The sequence below is a fragment of the Pan troglodytes genome, chromosome 1 (assembly GCF_028858775.2).
Source record: "Pan troglodytes isolate AG18354 chromosome 1, NHGRI_mPanTro3-v2.0_pri, whole genome shotgun sequence".
Taxonomy (NCBI): domain Eukaryota; kingdom Metazoa; phylum Chordata; class Mammalia; order Primates; family Hominidae; genus Pan; species Pan troglodytes.
In genome coordinates this window covers 1,969,726-1,988,673 of record NC_072398.2, presented here as the reverse complement: position 1 = coordinate 1,988,673, position 18,948 = coordinate 1,969,726, and the positions used below count along the sequence as shown (strand labels likewise).

The following is an 18,948-nucleotide window of genomic DNA, read 5'->3' as shown; positions in this document are numbered from 1 at the left end:
TATATTGTACCCTATTTTAAATATCATATATATTATTCACAAATGAATGTAACATTGTATACAAGGTTAAGTGTATATAAATGAATGTCCCCTAGGCAAGGCTGGGTCCCAACCCAGAGAGGAAACCCTCCTGGAGAAGAGCTGTAGCCAGAACGCTGCCTCATTCAGACACGCGCGGGAGCTGTTACCTGTCACTGAGAGTCTGAGGGGGCGGGGCCTGAGGCCCTACCCAATCAGGGGCACCGGGGCGGGGACTGCCTAATCGGGCGCTCCGCTAGAAAACCCGAGGCGGCTTCCGGGTGTGCCCGGCCTTTGTCTCTCGTGTCCGCACGTGCGTGTCTCGGTCAGTAGCCGCTGCGCTTCTCGAACTTCTCTCTCGGCGGTTCAGGAGGCTCTGCCGCAGCCGGGGCCCTCCTGTGACCTGCATGTACTGGGGGATTCGCAGGGAGGATGTCGGGACACCCCGGAAGCTGGGAAATGGTGAGTTGCGCCGCCGGGGGTCTGGAGAAGGGAAGGGGCTGTGGCGGCCCCGGACCCGGGTCCCTGCTGGCGCGGCGCGGCCCTCGGTCCTTTCTGGCGCCCGGCAGGGCTGGGCGGGCAGCGGCACCCCGGGCTCCCGTCCCCCCGTCCCGTGTCTCCATGGCGACTTCCGTCCTGCCCGAATCAGCTTCCCTCCCCGGCCCGCGCCCGCAGCCCCGCGGCTCCTCGGGATCCTGCAGTGAGACCCGAGGCGCCTCGGGGGAGGCCCAGCGCGGTGTGCGGGCTCCCGCCTGCGAGGAGCTGTGGCCACTGGCGTTTCCAGTCCCTCCTTAATCCTGTTAAAAATTAAACTGAGGTTTAATTAAAGCGTTACAGAGTTTGAGCAAACAGCGATTCATGAGTAGGGGAGCACCCAGCCACGGTTTTTGGTTTGTGGGCCACCGGACGGGCTTGATGGAAAGGCTTCTATAAAGTGTCTAAGGAAGCAAACCAAATTTATTTATTTTTTATTTTAATGATCGGGTGGGGCGGGGGTGTGTCTCCCTGTGTTGCCCAGGCTGGTCTTGAACTCTTGGTCTCAACCTCCCGAAGTGCTGGGATTACCCCGCCCAGCCCAAAGCAACCCCAGTTTAATAACTAATTGGTTATAATTATGTAGTTCTGTTATTCGGATTATTTAGGTGGATGGTTCCTGGTTACGTAATCAGAGGTAAATTGCTGATTTGGGGTTGGTCAAGTTTTCTTTCCCTTCAAGTTAATTACAAGAAAGGCATGGAGTACCTTTAGGTTTTCTTGGTGAGGAACTCAGGGCACCATCATCACTTAAGGGAGGAGACCACCCCTCATATGGTCTTATGCCCAATTTCTGCCTCCAAAGAAAGAAGAAGTAAAAACTAAAAGGCAGAAATGAAATCCACAGGCAGACAGCCCGGCGCCGCGCCCTGGGCCTGGTTACAGATTGACCCTTGACCTAATCAGTTATGTTATCTATAGATTCCAGACATTGTATGGAAAAGCACTGTGAAAATCCCTGTCCTGTTCTGTTCTGTTCTGATGACGGTGCATGCAGCCCCCAGTTATGTACCCCCTGCTTGCTCAATCGATCACGACCCTCTCACGCGGACCCCCTTAGAGCTGTAAGCCCTTAAAAGGGACAGGAATTGCTCACTTGGGGAGCTCGGTTTTTGGAGACGTGAGTCTTGCCAAAGCTTCCGGTGGAATAAAGCCCTTCCTTCTTTAACTTGGTGTCTGAGGGGTTTTGTCTGCAGCTTGTCCTGCTACAACTTCAGTCTAATTTCTTCCTATTTAATTATTTCCACAAGGGTACTGGTTTCCCCTGCATTTTCCAAATGTAAGGCAAGCAGGGTCTCAAATCCATGACCGTATTCCCCAGCCTAACTCTTCTAGAACTTGCAGTAAAATTCTGAATTTCCAGTTTCTTCCTCATACTCTCAAACTCCAACTTCCCCTCTCCAATTTACAACATTATTATTTGTTCTTTATTGTGCATTTGAACCAGATGCAGTATTGTAATTGTTTATCATGTTTTCACTGAGCAGTGAGGAGCTGTTTCTGAACATTTCTCGTGAAAACAGAGAATAATCACCTGATCTAGTCCACTATAAAAAATTCTTTGTACCTCTCCTCCTTTTGTCTTCCCTAGGCACACTCACAAACGTCTTTGGATGGAGGTTTCCCTTTGGAACCTTCACGTGGTGATGTGTCCTCAGCCACCCTCTTGTCTTTTCTGGGTCCTGGGTTCAAAACTGTTTGAGGATGACCTAATGTGCCCACACTGGCCATGTCTCTTGGAGTGTCATAGTGAATGTCAGCTGTTGGGTCCTCTTCTCCCAGAAGACAAGGTGAGGTTTAGGGGTGGAGCCTCTCAGAGGAGCAGCTGGATGGCATGAATCCCCTGGGACCGAGAGGAGTCTCCTGGGATACTCTTCTATACTCTTCCTCTAAAAAGCTAATCCATTGGGACTTAGATTTTTTTTTCTCCCACCCCCGTTATCACTCCTTAGAGACAAAATGCTGGTCAGGCAGTCAGATACTGGTATTGAGGGAAGAAAGAATTTCTGCCCTCTGGATTGTCTCATACTTGTGAAGGGAGAACAGCTATTCCAAAGTACAAGGAAGCCCCGCCCCGCAGTGAGGCAGTAACCTGAAAAGCAAAATGCATTTGGGGCACAGTGGGGACACGGCGCAGTTTTCTGGGGGAGGGTGGACATTGAGTACTTCCCTGAGCAGGATGGGGTGGGAGAATTCAGGAGATGAGATGGTCTGACTTGACCCTTGAGTCAGCCATGTCCGTGCTCGTCAGTACTGCTACTCGTTTGTCACCTTGAAAATACTTGTTCACTTATTTTAACTTCAGTTTTTCGCTGATTGAAAAATACATTTTATCAGTACAGCTTGAGAGATAATATTTTCAAAAGGCCAAGAAAGAGGTGTATATCAGAAAAATATTAGATATCTAGTCATATATTTCATTTGTTAAAAATTCTTAAATGGCTTTTTTCTTCCCCAGAGGGAGTGTAGTAAGTTTCACAGGTTTGTTCTTTTCTGGGGGTGGTTTCAACCCGAATTCCAGGGCTTAGCTTTGGGAATGCTACCAGGGAAAAATAGGGACACTGTCTTCCATTATGGCTGCAGAAAAATACGTTTTCACAAGAAAGTATACTCACTAACAGCAGCTCACTAAAGCATCAGTTCCACCTTTGTGCCGAGCGGAGATTCTGTGACAGTGGATGACTCTGTTTCCTGTTACCTGGATGTCCAAGTTTAATGGCAAATCTGTGGGTGGGGACTTGGCATTTTTAGATGTGTTAACATCGAAATAATTTATGAAATAATGTTATCATGTAAATAATTACATGACTTGTTTATTGTATGAAAGGAATACTTCTGCTTTTCCTGTTGAGGTATGAAATGTAATTGCCTTGCAATTTTATTCCCTCCAACATACATAAAAGCAGAGTTTGAGTGATTTTGCTGGACTCTTCAAATACTGAGTATTTTTTCATTTGAAACAAAGTGGGGGCCAAGTGCGGTGGCTCACGCCTGTAATCCCAGCACTTTGGGAGGCCGAGGTGGGCGGATCATGAGGTCAGCAGTTCAAGACCAGCCTGACCAATATGGTGAAACCTATCTCTACTAAAGATACGAAAAATTAGCTGGGCGTGGTGGCGTATGCCTGTAATCCCAGCTACTCGGGAGGCTGAGGCAGGAGAATCGCTTGAACCCAGGAGGTGGAGGTTGCAGTGAGCTGAGATTATGCCATTGCACCCCAACTTGGGCGACAATCAAAACAAAACAAACAAACTAAAAAACTCATAATAAGCATGTGAATCCTTCACCAGCAACCAGGTTCTCTCATCAAAATTGACTAGAAGGATGGTGTGACCCACGGAGAGAAGGAAGAACAGTGTGGTGCTGCGGCCCACCTGAGAGCCAGGCGGGGAAGGGGAGCCTCCTCCTCCAGCCCAGGGAGGCAGTGAGTGAGTGCGCTACCCAGCCAGGGAAACTGTGCTATTTCCATGGAGCTGTGCAACCCACGGATTGGAAGATCCCACTCGCAAACCCATGCCACCGAGGCCTGCCGTCCCAACCCTGGAACGCCCGGATTCTTACAGCCTTTCAGCTGGAATCTACTTAAGCCTACCCAACTCCCAGGGGGAGGGGCAACCAGCACTGGCCATGGCTGCCTGCTGTCTAAGCCATTTGAGCTCCTTGGGGAGGGGCAGCAGCCAGTACTGGGACTCCAACTGCCTAATGTGCTAAGCTCCCTGGACGGGAGAAGGTTGGCACCCATTTCTACAGCTCCAGGCTGCACTTTTCCCCTGCTTTAGCCAGGGAGGCTGTACAGCTTGGTCCCAAGACCTGTCCCTACAGCCCAATACACCGGCTGTGGCAGTTTGCAGCCAGAGTGCCTCTTCAGGCCTAATCCCTTCCTCATTGGGTGGGGCTTCCCTGGAGGGTCTCCAATAACTCCAGCCAGATGCTCAGGGACAGAATTTGGATCTCCCTAGGCCTGAGCCCCTAGGGGGAGGGGTGGCCGCAGTCTCTGCTGACCAGCAGACTTAGCCTCTCCTCCTGGTAGTTCTGAGGAATCTTTGCAGCCCAGGTGAGTGGGTTTCCCCCCAGTGAAGCACACCCTCTCCACCAAGGGACAAAGTCTTTCATTAAACGGGTCCTTTTCCCTGTGCCACCCAACTGGGTGAGACCCTCCAGCAGGGGTTGTCAGACACCCTATTCAGGAGTGATCCTACTGGCATCCGGTTGGTATCCCTTGAGGTAAGAAGTCCCAGAAGGAGGAGCAGGCACCCATCTTTGCTCTTCTCTAGCCTCCTTGAGTGGCATCTCCAGGCATGGGAGTGAATCAGATGAATACGCCTGAAGTGAACCCCCAGCAAACTGAGGCAGCCCTACAGAAGAGGGACCTGACTACTTAAAGAAAAACAAGCAAGCAGAAACTGACAACAGCATCAACAACAACAACAACAACAACAACAAAGGCCCTCAGAAAAACCCCATCCAAGAGTCAGCAGCCTCAAAACTGAAGCTAGACAAACTCACAAAGATGAGAAAGAATCAATGAAAAAATGCTGAAAACCCAAAAGGCCAGAGTACCTCTTCTCCTCCAAATGATCACAACATCTCTCCATCAAGGCCACAGAACTGGATGGAGGATCAGTTGGACGAACTGACAGAAGTAGGCTTCAGAAGATGAGTAATAAAAAACTACAATGAACTAAAGGAACATGTTCTAACCCCATGCAAAGAAGCTAAGAACCTTGATAAAAGGTTAGAATAAGGGAGGAGACCACCCCTCATATTGTCTTATGCCCAATTTCTGCCTCAAAAGAAAGAGTAAAAACTAAAAGGCAGAAATGAAATCCACAGGCAGACAGCCCGGCGCCGTGTCCTGGGCCTGGTTACAGATTGACCCCTGACCTAACTGGTTGTGTTATCTATAGATTCCAGACATTGTATGGAAAAGCACTGTGAAGATCCCTGTCCTGTTCAGTTCCGTTCTGATGACGGTGCATGCAGCCCCCAGTCACGTACCCCCTGCTTGCTCAATCAATCACGACCCTCTCACGCGGACCCCCTTAGAGTTGTGAGCCCTTAAAAGGGACGGAATTGCTCACTCAGGGAGCTTGGCTTTTGAGACGCAAGTCTGCTGAAGTTCCCAGCTGAATAAAGCTCCTTCCCTCTTTAACCTGGTGTCTGAGGAGTTTTGTCTGTGGCTCCTCCTGCTACAAAAGGAATTGCTAACTAGAATAACCAGTTTAGAGAAGAACACAAATGATCTGGTGGAGCTGAAAAACACAGCATGAGAACTTCATGAAGCACACACAAGTATCAACAGCTGAATTGACCAAGTGGAAGAAAGGATATCAGAGTGTGAAGACCACCTTACTGAAATAAGACATTCAGAAAAGATGAAGACGCATTACTGAAATAAGACATGCAGACAAGAAGAGAGAAAAAAGAATGAAAAAGAATTAACAAAGCCTCCAAGGAATATGGGACTTCATAAAAAGACTGAACTTATGATTGACTGGAGTACCAGCAGGAGACAGGGAGAATGGAAACAAACTGGAAAACACACTTCAGGATATTAGCCAGGAGAACTTCCCCAACCTAGCAAGACAGGCCAACATGCAAATTCAGGAAATACAGAGAACACCATTAAGATACTCCTCAAGAAGAACAACCCCAAGACACATAATCATCAAATTCTCCAAGGTCAAAATGAAGGAAATACTGTTAAGGGCAGCCAGATAGAATGGCCAGGTCACCTACAAAGGGAAGCCCATCAGACTAACGGTAGACATCTCAGCAGAAACTACAAGCCAGAAGAGATAGGGAGCCAATATTCAATCAATATTCAATGTTCTTTTTTTTTTTTTTTTTTGAGATGGAGTCTCACTCTGTCACCCAGGCTGGAGTGCAGTGGTGCGATCTCAGCTCACTGCAACCTCCGCCTCCCAGGTTCAAGCGATTCTCCCACCTCAGCCTCCCAAGTAGCGGGGATTACAGGCATGCGCCACCACGCCCAGCAAGTTTTTTGTATTTAGTAGAGACAGGGTTTCGTCATGTTAGCCAGGCTGGCCTCAAACTCCTGACCTCAGGTGACCCACCCACCTCGGCCTCCTAAAGTGCTGGGATTATAGGCATGAGCCACCGCGCCCGGCCTCAACATTCTTAAAGGAAAGAATTTTCAGCTCAGAATTTCATATTCAGCCAAACAAAGTTTCATAAGTGAAGGAGAAATAAAATCCTTTCCAGACAAATGCTGAAGGATTTCGTTACTACCAGGCCCATGCTGCAAGAGCTCCTGAAAGAAGCACTAAATACGGAAAGAAAAAACTGGTACCAGCCACTGCAAAACACACCAAAATATAAAGACCAATGACACTATGAAGAAACTGCATCAACTAACAGGCAAAATAACAAAATAGCATCATGACAACAGGATCAAATTCACACATAATAATAATAACCTTAAATGTAAATGGGCTAAAAGCCCTAATTAAAAGAGTTGGACTGGCAAATTGGATAATGAGTCAAGACCCATCAGTGTGCTGTATTCAGGAGACCTATCTTATGTGCAAAGACACACATAGGTTCAATATAAAGGAATGAAGGAATATTTACCAAGCAAATGTAAAGCAAAAAAAAGGCAGGGATTGCAATCCTAGTCTCTGACAAAACAGACTTGAAACCAACAAAGATCAAAAAAGACAAAAAAGGGCACTGCATAATGGTAAAGGGAACTATTCAACAGGAAGAGCTAACTATTCTAAATATATATGCACCCAATGCACACAGATGCATAAAACAAGTTCTCACAGACCTACAAAAGGAATTACACTCCTGTGTAATAATAGTATGAGATTTTAACACCCCACTGTCAGTATTAGATCAATGAGACAGAAAATTAGCAAGGATATCCAGGACTTGAACTCAGCTCTGGATCAAGTGACCTAGTAGATGTCTAAAGAACTCTCTACCACAAATCAACAGAATATACATTCTTCTCAGTGCCACATGGCACTTATTCTCAAATCAACCACATAATTGGAAGTAAGACACTTCTTAGCAAATGCAAATGAACTGAAATCATAATAGTCTCTCGGACCACAGTGCAATCAAGTTAGAACTCAGGATTAAGAAACTCACTCCAAACCACACGATTTCATGGAAATCAAAAAACCTGCTCCTGAATGACTGCTAGGTAAATAATAAAATTAAAGCAGAAATCAAGAAGTTCTTTGAAACCAGTGAGAACAAAGAGACAATGTAGCAGAATCTCTGGGACACAGCTAAAACAATGTTAAGAGGAAAAATTATAGTACTAAATGCCTACATCAGAAAGCTAGAAGCAAGAGCAAACTATTCCAAAAGCTAGCAGAAGACAAGAAAGAACTAAGATAAGAACTGAAGAAGACAGAGACACAAAAAACCCTCCAAAAAAAATCAACAAACCCAGGAGCTGGTTATTTGAAATAATTAACAAAATAGACCACTAGCTAGACTAATAAGAGAGAGAAGAATCAAAAAGATACAATAAAAAATGATAAAGGGGGTTATCACCACTGACCCCACAGAAATAAAAACTACCATCAGAGAATACTATAAACACTCAATGCAAATAAACTAGAAAATCTAGAAGAAATGGATAAATTCTTGGACTCCTACCAAGACTAACCCAGGAAGACGTCAAATCCCTAAGTAGACCAATAACAAGCTCTGAAATTGAGGCAGTAATTAATAGCCTACCAATCAAAAAAAGCCCAGGACCAGATGGATTCACAGCAGAATTTTACCAGAAATACAAAGAGGAGCAGATACCATTCCTTCTGAAACTACTCCAAACAATTGAAAAGGAAGGACTCCTCCCTAACTCATTTTATAAGGCTAGCATCATCCTGATACCAAAACCTGGCAGAGACACAACAAAAAAAGAAGACTTCAGGCCAATAACCCTGAAGAACATCAATGCAAAAATCCTCAAGAAAATACTGGCAAACTGAATCCAGCAGTACATCAAAAAACTATTCACCACGATCAAGTTAGCTTCATTACTGGGATGCATCGCTGGTTTAACATGCAAATCAATAAACATAATCCATCAGATAAAGAGAACCAAAGAAAAACACCACATGATTCTCTCAATAGATGAAGTAAAGGCCTTCGATAAAATTCAACATCCTCTCATGTTAAAAACTCTCAATCAACGAGGTATTGATGGAACATATCTCAAAATAATAAGAGCTATTTATGACAACCCCACAGCCAATATCATACTAAATAGTCAAAAGCTGGAAGTATTCCCTTTGGAAACTGGTATAAGACAAGGATGACCTCTCTCACCACTCCTAAGTTCTGGCTAGGACAATCAGGCAAGAGAAATAAATAAAGGGTATTAAAATAGGAAGAGAGGAAGTCTGTTTGTAGATGACATAATTTTATATTTGAAAAACCCCATCATCTCAGCCCCAAAACGTTTTGAACTGATAAGCAACTTCAGCAAAGTCTCAGGATACAAAATCCCTGTGCAAAAATCACAAGCATTCGGTTACACCAATAGGCAAGCAGAGAGTCAAATCATGAATGAACTCCCATTCACAATCGCTACAAAGAGAATAAAATACATAGGAATACAGCTAACAAGGGATGTAAAGGACCTCTTCAAGGAGAACTACAAACCACTGCTCAAGGAAGTAAGAGAGGACACAAACAAATGGAAAAAATTCCATCTTCATGGATAGGAATCATCAGTATCACAAAAATGGCCACACTGCCCAAAGTAATTTACAGATTCAGTGCTATTCCCATCAAACTACCATTGACATTCTTCACAGAATTAGCAAAAACTATTTAAAATTTCATGTGAAATTGGCCAGGCACAGTGGCTCATGCTTGTAATCCCAGCACTTTAGGAGGCCAAGGCGGGTATATCACTTGAGGTCAGGAGCTTGAGACCAGCCTGGCCAACATGGTGAAATCCCATCTCTACTAAAAATACAAAAATTAGCCAGGTGTGGTGGTGTGCACCTATAATCCTTGCTGCTGGGGAGGCTGAGGCAAGAGAATCACTTGATCCCAGGAGGTGGAAGTTGCAGCGAGCCAAGATCATGCCACTGCACTCTAGCCTGGGCAACAGAGTCAGACCCATCTCAAAAAAAAAAAAAATTATATGGAGTCAAAGAAGACCCCATATACCCAAGACAATCCTAAGCAAAAAGAACAAAGCTGGAGGCATCATGCTACCTGACTTCAAACTATACTACAAGGCTACAGCAGCCAAAATAGCATGCTACTGGTACCAAAACAGATATATAGACCAACGGAGCAGAACAGAGACCTCAGAAATACCACCACACATCTAAAACCATCTGATCTTCGACAAACCTGACAAAAACAAGCAATGAAGAAAGGATCTCTGATTCAGTAAATGGTGCTAGGAAAACTAGCCAGCCATATGCAGAAAACGGAAACTGGACCCCTTCCTTATACCAAAATTAACTCAAGATGGGTTGAAGATTTAAATGTAAAATGCAAAACCATAAAAACCCTAGGAGAAAACCTAGGGAGGCCGGGTGCAGTGGCTCGTGCCTGTAATCCCAGCAGTTTGGGAGGCCAAGGTGGGTGGATCATGAGGTTAGGCATTCGAGATCAGCCTGGCCAACATAGTGAAACCCTGTCTCTACTAAAAATACAAAAAAAAAAAAAAAAAAAAAAAAGAAAACCTAGGGAATATCACTCAGGACATAGGCATGGGCAACTTCATGGCAAAAATGCCGACAGCAATTGCAACAAAAGCAAAAACTGACAAATTGGATCTAATTAAACTAAAGAGCTTATGCACAGCAAAAGAAACTGTCCTCAGAGTGAACAGGCAACCTGCAGAATGGGAGAAAATTTCTGGAATCTATCCATCTGACAAAGGTCTAATATCCAGAATTTACAAGGAACTTAAATATATTTACAAGAAAAAACAAAAAACTCATCAAAAAGTGGGCAAGGGATATGAATAGACACTTCTCAAAAGAAGACATTTATGCATCTAACAAACACATGAACAAAAGCTCAACATCACTGATCATCAGAGAAATGCAAATCAAAACAATGAGATACCATCTCATGCCAGTCAGAATGGCATTTATTAAAAAGTCAGGAAACAATAGATGTTGGTGAGGCTGTGGGGAAATAGGAACGCTTTTACACTGTTGGTGGGAATGTAAATTAGTTCAACCATTGTGGAAGACAGTGTGGCTATTCTTCAAGGATCTAGAACCAGAAATACCATTTGACTCAGCAATCCCATTACTGGGTATATACCCAAAGGAATATAAATCATTCTACTATAAAGACACATGCACATGTATGTTTATTGCAACATTATTTACAACAGCAAAGACATGGAACCAACCCAAATGCCCATCAATGATAGACTGGATAAAGAAAATGTGGTGTATATATATATGTATATATATACCATAGAACACTATGTAGACATAAAAAGGAATGAGATCATGTGCTTCGCAGGGACATGGATGAAGCTGGAAGTCATCATCCTCAGCAAACACAGGAACAGAAAACTAAACACCACACGTTCTCACTCATAAGTGAGAGCTGAACATTGAGAACACATGGAAACAGGGGGAACAACACACACCAGGGGCTGTTGAGGGTTGGGGGATGAGGGGAGGGAACTTAGAGGACAGGTCAATAGGTGCAGCAAACCACCACGGCACATGTATACCCATGTAACAAACTCACATGTTCTACACGTATCCCGTTTTTGTTTGTTTTAGAAGAAATAAAACATAAAAATTCTGGACTAATTTAAAATGAACAATTCTCCGATCAATCACATGGCAAATCCTTGCCCCAAGAGTGCAGAGAAAGAAAGGTACATACATAGACCCAAAACTTACTAGAGTAGAAACCCATAAGCACAACATCTTCATGAACCAGTACATCTGTAGGAAAATTGAAAGTGTAATTGGCAAATTGTTTAAAGCTGAGTGTGAACATGATTGACAGTAACAAATAACTGGAAGTGTCAAGCTGGGAACTGCTTAGGGCAAACCTGCCTTCCGTTCTACTCAAAGTTACCCCTCTGCTCACTGAGATCAATGCATATCTGACTGCCTCATTTTGGAGAGGCTAGTCAGAAACTCAAAAGAATGCAACCATTTGTCTCTTATCTACCGATCACCTGAAAGCTCCCTCCCCACTTCAAGTTGTCCTGCTTTTGCTTTGAGTTGTCCTGCCTTTCTGGACTGAACCGATGTTCATCTTACATATGTTAATTGATGTCTCATGTCTCCCTAAAATGTGTAAAACCAAGCTGTGCTCCGATCACCTTGGGCACATGTTGTCAGGACCTCCTGGGGTTGTGTCATGGATGCGTGTCCTCAACCTTAGCAAAATAAACTTTCTAAATTACTGAGACCCATCTCAAATTTTCACGGTTCACACCACTATGTAATACCCTTGTCGTTTTAAATCTTTATTGGTTTAAATCTGTTTTGTCAGAAACTAGGATTGTAACCTCTGCTTTTCTGTTTTCCATTTGCTTGGCAGATTTTTCTCCATCTCTTTATTTTGATCCTAGGTCACTGCATGGGTCTCTTGAAGGCAACATACCATCAGGTCTTGCCTTCTTATGGAGCTTGCCATTGTGCGCCTTTTAAGTGGGGCATTTAGCCTGTTTACATTCAAGATTAGTATTAATATGTGTGGATTTGATCCTGTCATGTTGGTAGCTGGTTATTATGCTGGCTTGTTTGTGTGGTTGCTTTATAGTGTCACTGATCTGTGTATTTAAGTGTGTTTTTGTATTGGCTGGTAGCAGACTTTTCTTTCTATATTTAGTGCTCCTTTCAAGATCTCTCATAAGGCAGGTCTGGTGGTAATGAACTCCCTCAGCATTTGCTTGTCTGAAAAGGGTCTTATTTCCCTTTCACTTAGGAAGCTTAGTTTGGCTGGGTATGAAATTCTTGGTTGAAGATTTTTTTTCTTTAAGAATGTTGAATATAGGCCCTCAGTCTTTTCTGGCTTATAGGGTTTCAGCTGAGAGGTCTGCTGTTAGCCTGATGGGGTGACCTTTGTAGGTGACCTGCCCTGTATAGCTGCCTTTAACAGTCTTTCTTTTATTTTGACCATGGAAAATCTGATTATTATGTGTCTTGGGGATGATTTTATTGTGTAGAATCTTACAGGGGTTCTCTGGTTTCCCTGAATGTGACTGTTGGCCTCTCTACCAAGGTTGGGGAAGTTTTCGTGGATGATATCCTAAAATGTTTTCCAACTTGTTTGCTTTCTTCCCATCCCTTTCAGGGATGCCAATAATTCATAGATTTGGCCACTTTACAAAATACCATATTGCTCAGAAGTTTTGTTATTTTTGATTCTTTTTCATTTTTCTAACTGTCTTATTTCAGAGAGCCAGTCTTCATGTTCTGAGAGTCTTTCCTCCACTTGGTCTATTCTGCTGTTAATACTTGTGACTGCATTATGAAATTCTTGTAGTGTGTTTTTCTGCTCTGTCAGAATCATCAGGCTCTTTTTTAATCAGTTATCTTGTCTTTCAGCTCTAGTGATTCTTAGTTTTTTTGGATTGGGTTTTGCATTCTCCTGAATCTTGATGATCTTAATTCCTATCCATATTCTAAATTCCATTTCTGTCATTCCAGCCAGCTCAGCCTGAGTAAGAACCCTTGTGGAAAAACTGGTGTGGTCATCTGGAGGACATACAACACTCTGGCCATTTGAGTTACTGGAGTTCTTTCATTGGTTCTTTCTCATGTCTGCACGTGGGTGTTCCTGTAACTGCAGTGTAAATTGAGTACAGTCAGTACACTTTTTTTTCTGGATGTCTTCGCAGAGCCAAGGCTTTGTGCAGGGTCTTCATTTGTAGCTGACTTGTCTTTGGTCTCACAGAGGGGAATGCTAGCAAGGTGTTTTTGGTGTTGGAACTTCGGGATGTGATCCAGTAGGTGGTGCTTAGGCATACTGGTTAGTTGGTAGGCTCTTGCTTGGTCATGTGGCTCCCCTATATTTTCTGACAGTTGCAGTCATGCTCCCTCTCAATGTTCTGAAAGTGTGGGCTTCTCTCCCACTTGAATGCTGGCTATAAACTGTGGCTTGGCACTCTTGGGCTGCCCACCACAGCTCTGGGGCACTCTCAGGGCTTATGTTCCTCCCCTGGCTTGGAGGCAGCAGAGGAAGGGACCTTAATAGTGGTTGCGGCCAAAGGTCTTTTGCTTGTCTCCTGGGGGCTCCACCCAAGAGGAGCCGGTTAGCAATTGCTAAGTGCAATCAGCCCAGAACGGAGGGTCTGTGCTGTGGGACAAAGCCCAGGGTTTCCTATCTGGTGACAAGCAGGGGGAGTGGGTGGAACCTGTGGGAGATGAACTGGTCTCCTCTCCTTGGGTCAGCTGCAGTTTGTTGTAGGTGTGGATAAGGCACTTATGGTATTTGTTCATTCATTTGTCTGAGGATAGCAAGGGCAGTTCCACTGCAGACAGTGGTAGCAAGGCTTTTGTTTGCTCCTGGGGGCTCCACCTCCAAGAAATGTAGAACCATAGTTACTGGGGGTGTTCAGCTGCTGGGTGGGGCACCTGCACTGCTGGCATAAGCTTGGGGTTCCGCTTGTTGGGGAGCAATGGGATGAAGGCTCACAGGGAGAAAAGACTAGTGTCTCGGTATGGTGGCTGTGGTGTGTGCTGTAAGCTTGGGTGTAGCTCTCAGGTTGTTTCTTCCCCAGACCAAAGGCAGCAGGGATAGAACTATTACTGTGGCAATGGCAGAGGGGCTGTCATATGCCTCTGGGAGCCTCTCCATGGGGAAACTCTGGGCCACTACTGGTGGGTATGCTCAGCCATGGGAGAGGTGACTGTTCTGTGTTCATGAGCTGGGGGCCCTACAGCAGCAAAACTGAGAAGACCTGTGATGCCTGCCATAGTGGATCCCCAAGCGTCCGCACTGGGTGCAGCAAGAAGCCCATATCTCAGTCCCCAGGAGACCACCTGCTGCCAGTTCTGAAAAGCCTGGTGACCTCTATGGTAAGTCTGAGGCCATTTATCAAGACCTAGTCAGACACAAGCACAGTAGGCCCATTCTCTGCTGACCTGGGAGCAGCTCTCTTAGCTTGCCAGCTCTGCGGGCCTCTGTGTTGCAGTGCAGAACTTCTACACCATGGACTCCCAGGTGGCCTGTGTTCCCTGCTGAGGGCTGGGAATCTCAGCCACCCTGACTTGTCCCAGGGTCCAGCCCTGGCTGGAGAAGTCCAGAGCTCCTTCTGGGAGAAAGATAGGACCAGCCCGTTTTTGGACCAAAGGTAACTCAGCCTATCTATAGATGAGATGAAGCTTGACCTGGGGGTCTCCTGACCCTATTCAGCAAAGAAAACAGGTCTGGGAGTGAAAACAAAGACTTGCTGCTTCTCAGATTCTTCCGGATGACCAGCAGTGACAACTTTAGACACACCATGTTAATAACAGAACCTGTGGTGGTTGTAGAAAAGGAATTTGAACAATATACTGAAAATAGTAAACCCAGTTTTCTTTAAGGCTGATTACTGACAAATTTTGTATTTCATATAAGACATCTGATGTCTTTTGGCTGTCTTATGACAGTCATGCACTTCTGTAAATCAGAAAATATTATTAGGGTGTAATCATTCATATATGTTTGTATATTAAAAAGAGTAGCAAAATGAATATATATTTATATCCTCCCCACTTGAACTCAGAAAAGGCTGTAGCTCTTTACTCTTCCAGGCCGAGTCCTCAGAAGACTGATATTCACCAACCTTTAATAGCATTCTCTCTGGAGAAATGCTTCTATTTTTTCAGTTTGATGAAATCACCATGCCATTGTTATTTACTTTTCATTTTCTTACATAGAATCTAAGACAAGGTATATTAAATGCTTAATGATCCTATTCTTCACCTGGCTCATATCATTTGTCTAATTTTAAACTTTCTTCTACTCTAAAAATTTCAATTCATCTTACGTATGGTAGAAGATTTTAAATCTAATACAGATATTGTCTTTTTTTTTTTTTTTACATATATTCTATTGGCATTTTACACTGGGATCATGGAATATTTCATTATGTAAATTAATTTTTATGTAGAAAAAAGAAAATTATTTTGGTGTTTGTTTTGTTCTTTGCTGTATAATTTCCATTACATACTGATTAGATAATTTTTTGAGTATTTTAAATTTTAGGTAATTATGCATTTTATCCATAAAGAATCTGCATGTGAGATAGAGAGCTATTTTCTCCTCACTTCTATTTCATCTCCATCCTGACCTCCCCAGAATCCTCAACTCTTTGTGTAGTTGGATAGCAGTTTATAATTCCAGTAAATGGGCCTAATTCAATAATATACCACAAATCAGTTTGAAACCAGGACATGCCTTCAAAACACACCCACATGCCTATATATGTATAATAATACTAATTTGTAAGTTACAATTGATGTAAAAAATAAAATTACAAAAGAATTGTTAAAGTAAATTCAAAGGGACATCAGGCCTAAAAAATCCCTGAGGAAATGTGTGATCAGAGGCTTTCCCAGGCACACACTGCTCTACAACCCTACCACACAGGCTTAACCGAGAATTTGACCCCGGAAGGTGACGGATGAACATGTGTCCTGGTATTCTGATCTACAGAAATCCTGCCCTCTCTTAATGATCCATCCAGAGCTCTAGGATCGTTTCTAGATTGATTTACTACACACAGACTGGAAGTTTTTGACAGAAGCTTTGAACTGGGAACCCTGCCCTGTTCCACCAGCTTCTCTAGAAGTACAATGTTCTAATCACTCCTGAGAGACTCCATCTGAGGGTATCTCTCTGAGCCAACAAGATTTAAACTGAGAAGAGGAACAAGGCAAGAGTCGGGCTATGTCTAGGGTTCCCTTACCTGACTTATGTCTTTGGTTTACCCAAGTATTGACAAGATTCATCTCTAGATGGTAGAAACTAGATGGAGGAGCTCTAGCTCACAGAAGTAGACAATGGGATCAATGCTCCATAGATCCAGCTTAAGCTCAGCCATGAGATACTAAGTCTCAGAAAAAAAAGTAACAGTTCTCCATCATCTACCCCTGTAGCTTCAGACAGCTAGGCAGTAAGCATGCATGCTCAATAAAACTCCACATCCACATCACAGAGAGATAGAACAATCCCAAAGGACCGTGAAGGGTAATGTGGAGAGACCAAAAGGATATGAACCCACAGCACCTGCCCTACCATCTGCTCCAATACTAACCCTGTCCTTTCCCAACATGATTTCCAGAGTTTTCTTTGGCCCTCACTAAGGGTGATTCAGAAAGACAAAAAGTTATTAATGCCCTTCCATTCTCCACATCTCCTGAGGTCTCAGTTGTTTACTCTGTGGGTTTCGGGTAGCTATCCCTCCCCAACTACATCCACAAAATTAGTGTATCTCATTCAGCACCAAGAATTTCACCTTTATTCTGGTCACTCCCTACCTTCTCCTAGACATTTTATCTAGAAAAGCCAGATGAAATAGGGACAAAAATGTTTACATAAAACTCAACCACAGCTAAGGTGGAGTATCATAATCCCACTTTGGGCTAGGATGCCACTCAGCCTACTACAAACTAGGCTTGGGGCAGTTAGGGGAAAGCTAGGGTTTAGAGCTGATGTGAAAGTCAGCTAGAAGCTTGCTACCGAGCCCCTGTCAAGCTGAATCCTCACCCAAGGAGGACTGAGGGCTGCGTAGCTTTATATTCCACTTTTGAGGTGGGTGTCAGCTAAAAGCTTGCTACAGAGCTCCTGTCAAGCTGAATCCTAACCCAAGGAGGACTGAGGGCTGTGTGGCTTTATATTCCACTTTTGAGGTGGGTCAATTTGAACTCTATGAAAGGCCGCAAAAGACTAGCTCTAAACCCTAGTCTAGTACAAACTAAGCTAGGGTTGCATTTAGTGGAAAGGAAGATTATCTTTTCTTTCTTTCTTTTTTTTTTTTTTTGAGACAGAGTCTCACTCTGTCTCCCAGGCTGGAGTGCAGTGGCCCGATCTCGGCTCAATGCAACCTCCGCCTCCCACGTTCAAGCAATTCTCCTGCCTCAGCCTCCTGAGTAGCTGGGACGACAGGCGTTCGCCACCATGCCTGGCTAATTTTTGTATTTTTAGTAGAACCGGGGTTTCACCATATTGGCCAGGCTGTTCTCGAACTCCTGACCTTGTGATCCACCCGCCTTGGCCTCCCAAAGTGCTGGGATTACAGGCGTGGGCCACCGCGCCTGGCCAGTGAGATGTATCTTTTCAGGTAGTCAGTGTGGAATCTCAAATTTGGGAAACAGATCTCTACAGCTCTCAAACATTTCATTCTTATCCTGGAGGCAGTCAAAAAGAGATTATTCCTTTTTAGAAAGAATTACATTCAGTCAACAAATTGTAACATATGGATCAGGAGAAGGAAAAGATGGTAAAATCAGCCAATTTTTAGTAGATTTGATGATAAAAGACACAACGTTGTCAGAGTGCAAATGGTTCTGAAATTTGAAAAGGTGACAGAGATTAGTTTCAAGGGACACATGGTGTGTCTGGAGTCAGTTTTTATGCTGATGGTGTGAGCAGTGACAAGGTATTAACAATACCTTCCAAAGTGAGTCAAAAGGTCGGTGAAGTCATTCTGTTGAGAACGGTCAGGGGCCTCCCACATTGTGAGACAAAAAGATCACCTTTCACCAAGAACCACAAGTCTGGCTGCAGTGCTGCCCTCAGCATTAGACATGGATTCAGATTCAATCCACAGCCTGGTTATAGTCAGTCTCTTCAGAGAACAGGCTCTTATTAAAAACCTCTGTTTTTTTTTTTTTTTGACGGAGTTTCACTCCTGTCGCCCAAGCTGGAGTGCAGTGGTGCATTCTCAGCACAGTGCAACCTCTGCCTCCTGGGTTCAAGCGATTCTCCTGCTTCAGCCTCCCGAGTAGCTGGGATTACAGGCGCCTACCACCATGCTTGGCTAATTTTTGTATTTTTAGAAGAGACAGGGTTTCACCATGTTGGCCAACTCAAACTCCTGACCTCAGGTGATCCACCAGCCTCAGCCTCCCAAAGTGCTGGGATTACAGGCGTGAGCCACTGCGCCCGGCCAAAGACTTGTAATTGAGTGACTGGACACAGCAGTAAATCAGCTGCTGAGGTTATTTCCAGTTTGCAGCCTGAAAGGTCTCCTTTTTTCAGACAGTCTATAGTTTTTAATGCAAAAGACCAAACAGCTAGAATGTGAGCAATGACCCTGAGTTCTGACCATTGAGTGGTGTGACCACCCCACTCAGGTTCCGCATGGCTGACACTGAAGTTCAGAAGCCACCATAGACAGTAGCTCAGTGAACACCATGAGGTATCAGTTTCCCTGACCTATTGGTAAAGCAGGGACAGAAATTTAGGGAA

At 44.2% G+C, this 18,948-nt stretch overlaps 1 protein-coding gene and 1 long non-coding RNA gene across 2 annotated transcripts in view; one reads left to right on the top strand and one right to left on the bottom strand.

Annotated features, from left to right (window-relative positions):
• Nucleotides 1-287: 287 nt before the first annotated feature.
• On the top strand, nucleotides 288-3,470 carry LOC129138253 (uncharacterized). The gene is made up of 2 exons (XR_008541404.2): nucleotides 288-480; nucleotides 2,144-3,470. It is a non-coding gene; the product is annotated as an uncharacterized LOC129138253 (long non-coding RNA).
• A 7,398-nt stretch (nucleotides 3,471-10,868) lies between these two features.
• Nucleotides 10,869-18,948, bottom strand: part of ZNF124 (zinc finger protein 124) — a 34,027-nt gene continuing 25,947 nt past the window's right edge. The window contains exon 4 of the mRNA XM_063809296.1: nucleotides 10,869-11,480. Within this exon, the coding sequence (XP_063665366.1) occupies nucleotides 11,465-11,480 (16 nt within the window). The 3' untranslated portion in view covers nucleotides 10,869-11,464. The remainder of the gene's footprint in view (nucleotides 11,481-18,948) is intronic.